Source organism: Salvelinus sp. IW2-2015, linkage group LG4q.1:29 (assembly GCF_002910315.2).
Source record: "Salvelinus sp. IW2-2015 linkage group LG4q.1:29, ASM291031v2, whole genome shotgun sequence".
Taxonomy (NCBI): domain Eukaryota; kingdom Metazoa; phylum Chordata; class Actinopteri; order Salmoniformes; family Salmonidae; genus Salvelinus; species Salvelinus sp. IW2-2015.
In genome coordinates this window covers 30605352-30613572 of record NC_036842.1, presented here as the reverse complement: position 1 = coordinate 30613572, position 8221 = coordinate 30605352, and the positions used below count along the sequence as shown (strand labels likewise).

At 40.7% G+C, this 8221-nt stretch overlaps 1 protein-coding gene across 1 annotated transcript; it reads right to left on the bottom strand.

Moving 5' to 3' along the window:
• Nucleotides 1-2481: 2481 nt before the first annotated feature.
• On the bottom strand, nucleotides 2482-6034 carry LOC111961804 (pentatricopeptide repeat-containing protein 2, mitochondrial-like). Its single transcript, XM_070441889.1, has 9 exons — nucleotides 5916-6034; nucleotides 5507-5612; nucleotides 4505-4622; nucleotides 4228-4306; nucleotides 4030-4121; nucleotides 3834-3947; nucleotides 3648-3722; nucleotides 3433-3550; nucleotides 2482-3305 (listed from the first exon to the last, which is right to left on the bottom strand). Exons 1-9 carry the CDS (start codon nucleotides 6025-6027, stop codon nucleotides 3085-3087), a joined length of 1035 nt encoding a protein of 344 aa, XP_070297990.1. The 5' UTR covers nucleotides 6028-6034; the 3' UTR covers nucleotides 2482-3084.
• Nucleotides 6035-8221: the final 2187 nt, after the last annotated feature.

Here is an 8221-nt window from a genome sequence, read left to right as displayed (position 1 = left end):
GTGGGACTAAAATAGTGTACGTCACTGTTTGTTTACATGTGGGTGTGTTCCAATCCAAACAGTTCGGTAGATATTGCACAGCGCAGCGACACAACAAAATCCTGTAATGTTTTTTTTTGTTATCCCTAATTAATTATGAGCATTTATGTATTTAATTATGATTTGCCTGAGACATATGAAGCTCCTACTTTTGCCAAAGACTCCAGCCACCCTGGTCATAGACTGTTCTCTCTGCTACCGCACAGCAATCGGTATCGGAGCGCCAAGTCTAGGTCCAAAAAGGTTTCTTAACAGCTAATCAAATGGCTACCCGGACTATTTGCATTTCCCCCCCCCCCCCCCCCCATTTGTACACTGCTGCTACTCTCTGTTTATTATCTATGCATAGTCACTTTACCTAAATGTACAGTACCAGTCAAAAGTTTGGACACACCTCATTCAACGGTTTTCCTTTATTTTGTACTATTTTCTACTTTGTAGAATAATATTGAAGACATCAAAACTATGAAATAACACATATGGAATCATATAGTAACCAAAAAAGTGTTAAACAAATCAAAATATATTTTATATTTGAGATTATTCAAAGTAGCCACCCTTTGCCTTGATGACAGCTTTGTATACTCTATACTCTCTTCTCTCAACCAGCTTCATGAGGAATGCTTTTGCAACAGTCTTGGAAAAAATATATTTAGATTTGTTTAACACTTGTTTTGTTACTACATGATTCCACACTATTATTCTACAACGTAGAAAATAGTAAAAATAAAGAAAAACGAGTAGGTGTGTCCAAACGTTTGATTCTCATTTGTGGGCTGTTTTCCTCGGTGTTGCTGCCCCCCAATCAGAAAATGGCATGCTGGACTTTCCCGCCATGGATATGCTAATACCTGTGCCCCCGCTACTGTAGCCTCGTTACTGTTATTTTATTGTTGCTCTTTAATTTTTTGTTCGTTTTCTATTTTCTTCTTTATTTTTTTTTTAAATTCAGTTTATTTTAGTAAATACTTTACCACGTATTTTGCTGCTAACGTTTGCTGCTTCAGTGTCTTTAGATATTTTTGTCAGATGTTACTATGGAATACTGAAGTACAATTACAAGCATTTCATAAGTGTCAAAGGCTTTTATTGACATTTACATGAAGTTGATGCAAAGAGTCAATATTTGCAGTGTTGACCCTTCTTTTTCAAGACCTCTGCAATCCGCCCTGGCATGCTGTCAATTAACTTCTGGGCCACATCCTGACTGATGGCAGCCCATTCTTGCATAATCAATGCTTGGAGTTTGTCAGAATTTGTGTGTTTTTGTTTTGTCCACCCGCCTCTTGAGGATTGACCACAAATTCTCAATCAGATAAAGGTCTGGGGAGTTTCCTGGCCATGGACCCAAAATATCGATGTTTTGTTCCCCGAGCCACTTAGTTATCACTGTTGCCTTATGGCAAGGTGCTCCATCATGCTGGAAAAGGCATTGTTCGTCACCAAACTGTTCCTGGATGGTTGGGAGAAGTTGCTCTCGGAGGACGACTGATGGTAGCGCTCACCTTGTCTTCTCTGGACAAGCTTTTTTCCGGATGCCCCAAACAATCGGAAAGGGGATTCATCAGAGAAAATTACATTACCCCAGTCCTCAGCAGTGGCTTCTTTGCTGCCCTTCTTGACACCAGGCCATCCTCCAAAAGTCTTCGCCTCACTGTGCGTGCAGATGCACTCACACCTGCCTGCTGCCATTCCTGAGCAAGCTCTGTACTGGTGGTGCCCCGATCTCGCAGCTGAATCAACTTTAGGAGATGGTCCTGGCGCTTGCTGGACTTTCTTGGGCGCCCTGAAGCCTTCTTCACAACAATTGAACCGCTGTCCTTGAAGTTCTTGATGATCCGATAAATGGTTGATTTAGGTGCAATCTTACTGGCAGCAATAGCCTTGGCTGTGAAGCCCTTTTTGTGCAAAGCAATGATGACGGCACGTGTTTCCTTGCAGGTAACTGTGGTTGACAGAGGAAGAACAATGATTCTAAGCACCACCCTCCTTTTTAAACTTCCAGTCTGTTATTCAAACTCAATCAGCATGACAGAGTGATCTCCGGCCTTGTCCTCGTCAACACTCACACCTGTGTTAACGAGAGAATCACTGACATGATATCAGCTGGTCCTTTTGTGGCAGGGCTGAAATGCAGTGGAAGTGTTTTTGGGGGGATTCAGTTCATTTGCATGGCAAAGAGAGACTTTGCAGTTAATTGCAATTCATCTGATCACTCTTCATAACATTCTGGAGTATATGCAAATTGCCATCATACAAACCAAGGCAGCAGACTTTGTGAAAATTAATATTTGTGTCATGCTCAAAACTTTTGGCCACGACTGTACATTGTTGGTTAAGGGCCTGTAAGTAAGCATCTGCACCTGTTGTATTCGGTGCATGTGACACACATACATTTTGATTTGACTTATGTAAAGAAGGACTCTTTATTCAACAATAAAATAAAGAGTTCTACAACAGCAGCTTTTATTTCATTCAATATGTATTACCCTATAAATCACAAATAATTACATGTTTATACATATCTGTCTCACATACACCATTACATTCTTCTTTTGCACACATTGGTGTCCCTTGGATTCAACTAATCTTTTCACAGTCAGCAGTTAAAAGTCTGAAATGCTCTGAAGGGGCTCCCCAGACATAGAACCAACTAGTATACCTGTACCATTGCATGTGAACAGGTGAAGAATATGATCAAAAAGGAGGAATACAAAAGGGTCTCTGGCTGAGCTGGTATTCTCCTATTCTCATAGGTCACTATAAAGTCCAGGTGTGGGTGTAGGGAGAGAGCGCATCTCTGTTCAGCCTTGCTTGGGTGGTGTGAGAGAAGACCCCATGGCTGTGACAGGGACTGGTACAATTAAGGCAGAGTTTAGAATGAAACAATGTTTGTTTAAAATCGACTACATTGCACTTGGACTGCGCAGAATCACTGATCTGCAAATCCCCTCCCAAAAACCTACTCAGTACCTGATCAAGATTCACAATTCTGCGCCTCACCTTGATCCCCTCAAACACGCTGAGAGATACACCTAGTCCCATTCACTCTGACAACAGAGTGGACTGCAGAGGCCTCAGAGTCCTCCGGCTGATCCGTCTCTCGTCCATTATCCCCATGGGCATCCTCTTCTTCCCCATGGGGGTATGACACAACATCTCGTCCACGTTTCGTTGATTCACCTGACCTGCCTGCTGGAGGTGGGACACTGCCTGCTCCACTCTCGCCATCAGAGGACTGTCCTCGCTCCGAAGACGCACCAGGTCCACCCGAGAAAGAGACCACACACACATAGATGTATTGATGAATTATATTTGTGACTGGATGACTCAGAGATAATTACACATAGGTTATGCATCAGACATTAAACATCCATTTGGAGTTTTTTTTACTTACCACTTCCTGTGTGAATTCAGGCTTCTTTATAAATGCAGGGCTGCTGGATCCCAAAGCTAAGGTCAAGACAGAGAGTGATTCTTTCACAGCTCCTGCCATAGCCAGTATCAGCACCTGGAACACCAGAAATATCATCAAATAGCCTGCTCCCTGACTGACAGCTTAACACAGTTACAAAGTTATTGTAAAGACAGTGAATATTAGAACTCACTTTGAGATATTGACATATTCTGCTGTCAGTGCTCATAATCTGACAGAACATGGATTGTGCTCTTTCAACATCATTCTGGAAGGAGAATAAAATATATTTAAACACATTTGTATGAGAGAGAGAGTGAGTGAGAGTGAGAGTGAAAGTGAGAGAACGAGAGAGAGAAAAAAAAAAATGATTACCAACCTGTCTAAGTGGTAGAGCCACAGTGAAGCAGTAGGCATGTCTGGGCATAATGTGTCCTTTGGTCTGTTCCTCCTCTATCAGGGCAGTACAGATTCTATAGGACTCCGGGGTATTCTGGTAAACATGAAACAGGGCATTAAATCGACTGTCTATAGGGTGGACCAATACAATGTCTGCAAGGTGGACAAATCCTCACCAGTTTATAGCAGGTACCAGTTGCTAGTGTGAATGTGTCCTTGTTGAATGGCACACCTTGGTTCTTCATGTCTCTTAGTACATCCAGAGAACCTAGTATTATAGACATTGTTCAGTGATGACAAAGATCAGTCATCTAAAAAATGTACCTTTATAGTTTCATGTGTCTGCCTTCTAATAGTAAAAGGATGCCACCTACTCTCATATAATCCTTTCATAAACAACATGTCTATGGCAATATTGAAGGAGGTTGAGTCCGAAAAGAATCCTCTCATGTCCTGTTAGAGAATATAGGTAAATAATAGTATATTTACAACTTCACAAACTACAGTATGTGTAAACGTCAATCAATGCCCTAGTCAAGAGGACTAGAGTTACTATGACAGCACTTAGTTCATGACAGCACTTAGTCCAGATGTTGTTTATGACTGTTCCCTGATTGTTGTAGTCCAAGTGCTGCATATAAATATTGTTACCTTGTCTGTCAGAGTAGCAGCAGCCATCTCCTCCAGCCCCAGCTCATAGCACAGCCTCATGAACAGGGGACCAAACTTAAACTCTCCAAATGCTACATTACTGTTATCTTCGTGGTACCTGGACAGTGGAACGAACATGCAGAACACACAAACATACACGTAAATAATACAGAACCATAAATAAGTAAGAATGCCAACATTAGTCAAACTTCAATTATGTTAGCACAGCTGAAAACTGTTGTTCTAATTAAAGAAGCAATAAAACTGGCCTTCTTGCTGATGCTCCAGATACTCAACTAGTCTAAAGAAGGCCAGTTTTATTGCTTCTTTAATCAGCACAACAGTTTTAGCTGTGCTAACATAAATGCAGAAGGGTTTTCTAATGATCATTTAGCCTTTTAAAATTATAAACTTGGATTAGCGAACACAACGTGCCATTGGAACACAAGTGTGATGGGTTGCTGATAATGGGCCTCTGTACACCTATGTAGATATTCCATAAAAAATCTGCCGTTTTCAGCTACAATAGTCATTTACAACATTAACAATGTCTAGACTGTATTTCAAATTAATTTGATGTTATTTTAATGGACCAAAAAAATTGCTTTTCTTTCAAAAACAAGGACATTTCTATTTTGTGAATCTTTTGGCGTTTGTATTTACTTTATTTTAACAAAATGTATCTGCTATCATTTCTTATAACCGACAAGCTGTTTATCATATACCCTGTTGCCTAGTCACCTTACGCCTATACATATCTACCTCTATCACTCCAGTATCCCCTGCACAATGTAAATATGGTATTGGGACTGACCCTGTATATAGCTTCTTACTTTCTTGTGTTCTTATTTTCATTTCCTGTGTGTTTTTGTTCACAATACCCCATAATAACCCAATGTTCTACCTTATGTTTAGTGCTGCATTGATATTGATTACTGCATTGTTGTATTTGGAGCTTGCAAGAGAGGCATGTCACTGTACTTGTCCACGTCACATTAAAACTTGAGTAGCCTACTTTTTGATCCGGACACTTGATGAGCCACTGCCTGTTTCCGCTGCTGAAATTCTTGTAGTTTGACAACATCCTCTGACAATAGATGCCTTTTTGCTGAAATGAATGGAGCAACAGGAGCAGAGATGATATTAGACTAGATTTTCTCGACCGTCTCTGACAGGAGTACTGTGCTACTGTACTTGCCCATGGAGCTGAACAACTTGTGGAAATTGAGTGCATGCATTACAAATTCGTCTAGAAATTTGAAATAGTTCCAGCCTAAATATGAAAACCGGACAAGGAAAGACAACTCAGCCGCTGTCACAGCAACAGTGACATTGATTGAGACAGATTCCTCGTGTGGTGGTTTGTCGACAAGGTACCGCACCATAACCATAAAATAGGTTATTCATATACCTCCTACTCTGCATGCCATACAGTCCGATTGTATGCGGCCACAAAGTAATCCCTTTGAGGGACAATCGTGAAGCAGTATTCGGATGCAGCCGCCGATCCTGCCAAGCGCCATGTTGCCCCTGACTGTACTATTGTGAGAGTAAAGGGTGAAATGGTTTGGCAATTCAAAAACATTCTGCTTTCGCTGCGCTGGATTTGTTATAAGCACAGCAATTTATTATGCATTGACTAATTATATTTATTGTTTTACCATACAATTCATAAGTTCTGTGAAGAAGAAAAAACGAACAGATAGAAATATATACGTTTTATTCTCCACTTTTTCACGATTTAGTTGGAACATTCAAAAATGGCTGCGCCCGGTCGTGGCTGTTGACTAGTTTTACGCTGGATTTCCAAATGTCTAGCTAAGACGCATATTTCTTCTGACAAATGGACTATCTTTGAGTAAAATGATAATTATCTTGACATCTCAATTCCCATTAGCTGCCCGACGTCTGGTTGTGTTTATAACAAACGAAATTAATTTCACACATACTGAACATAAATCTATTACATCCTACAACCGGAAGGGGGCAGTGTCCCATGCACATTATGCACCCTCCAAACTATGACCTGAGCTTTCCGTCCCTGCTTTAGAGAGCAATAGTAATTGTGTCTTTATGGGCAACTCACTACGGTACATGCACTAACTCTGCCATGGCTCAAGCCTTTTTATTTATTTGTTTAAACGCCGAAAATAAGGTCTGTGGTAAACACAGGCTTAGGAGCAGTGGTGTAGTAAGTGGTGCCTTGAGAAGTGGGTATACAACAATTGTGGTATATGCACTTTTTAATTTAATTTAATTTCACCTTTATTTAACCAGGTAGGCTAGTTGAGAACAAGTTCTCATTTACAACTGCAACCTGGCCAAGATAAAGCAAAGCAGTGCGACAAAAACAACAACACAGAGTTACACATAAACAAACCCTCATTCAAGGGTTTTTCTTTATTTTCTACATTGTAGAATAATAGTGAAGACATCAAAACTATGAAATACACATATGGAATCAGTAGTAACCAAAAAAGTTTTAAACATATTTATATTTTATATTCTTCAAAGTAGCCACCCTTTGCCTTGATGAGGGCTTTGAACACTCTTGGCATTCTCTCGATCAGCTTCACGAGGAATGCTTTTCAACAGTCTTGAAGGAGTTCCCACATTTACTGACACATGTTGGCTGCTTTTCCTTCACTCTGTGGTCCAACTCATCCCAAACCATCTCAATTGGGTTGAGGCCGGGTGATTGTGGAGGCCAGGTCATCTGATGCAGCACTCATCACTCTCCTTCTTGGTCACATAGCTCTTACACAGCCTGGAGGTGTGTTTTGGGTCAATGTCCTGTTGAAAAACAAATGATAATCCTACTAAGAGCAAACCAGATGGGATGGTGTATCGCAGCACAGTGCTGTGGTAGCCATGCTGGTTAAGTGTGCCTTGAATTGTAAATAAATCACCGATAGTGTCACCAGAAAAGCACCATCACATCTCCTCCTCCATGCTTGACATTGGGAACCACACATGCAGAGATAATCCCTTCACCTACTCTGCGTCTCACAAGACATGGCAGTTGGAACCAGAAATCTCAAATTTGGGCTCATCAGATCAAAGGACAGATATCCACCGTTCTAATGTCCATTGCTCGTGTTTCTTGGCCCAAGAAAGTCTCTTCTTCGTATTGTGTGTCCTTTAGTAGTGTTTTCTTTGCAGCAATTCGACCATGAAGGCCTGATTCACGCAGTCTCCTTCTGAACAGTTGATTTTGAGATGTGTCTGTTACTTTAACTTTGTGAAGCATTTATTTGGGCTGCAATCTGAGGTGCAGTTAAACTCTAATGAACTTATCCTCTGCAGCAGAGGTAACTCTGGGTCTTCCTTTGCTGTGGCAGTCCTCATGAGAGCCATTTTCATCATAGCTCTTGATGTTTTTTTGACACATACAACAACACAGAGTTACACATGGAATAAACAAAACATACAGTCAATAATACAGTCGAAAAATAAGTCTATATACAATGTGAGCAAATGAGGTGAGATAAGGGAGGTAAAGGCAAAAACAGGCCATGGTGGCGAGGTAAATACAATATAGCAAGTAAAACACTGGAATGGTAGATTTGCAGTGGAAGAATGTGCAAAGTAGAAATAGAAATAATGGGGTGCAAAGGAGCAAAATAAATAAATAAATACAGTAGGGGAAGAGGTAGTTGTTTGGGCTAAATTATAGATGGGTATGTACCGGTGCAGTAATCTGTGAGCTGCTCTGAC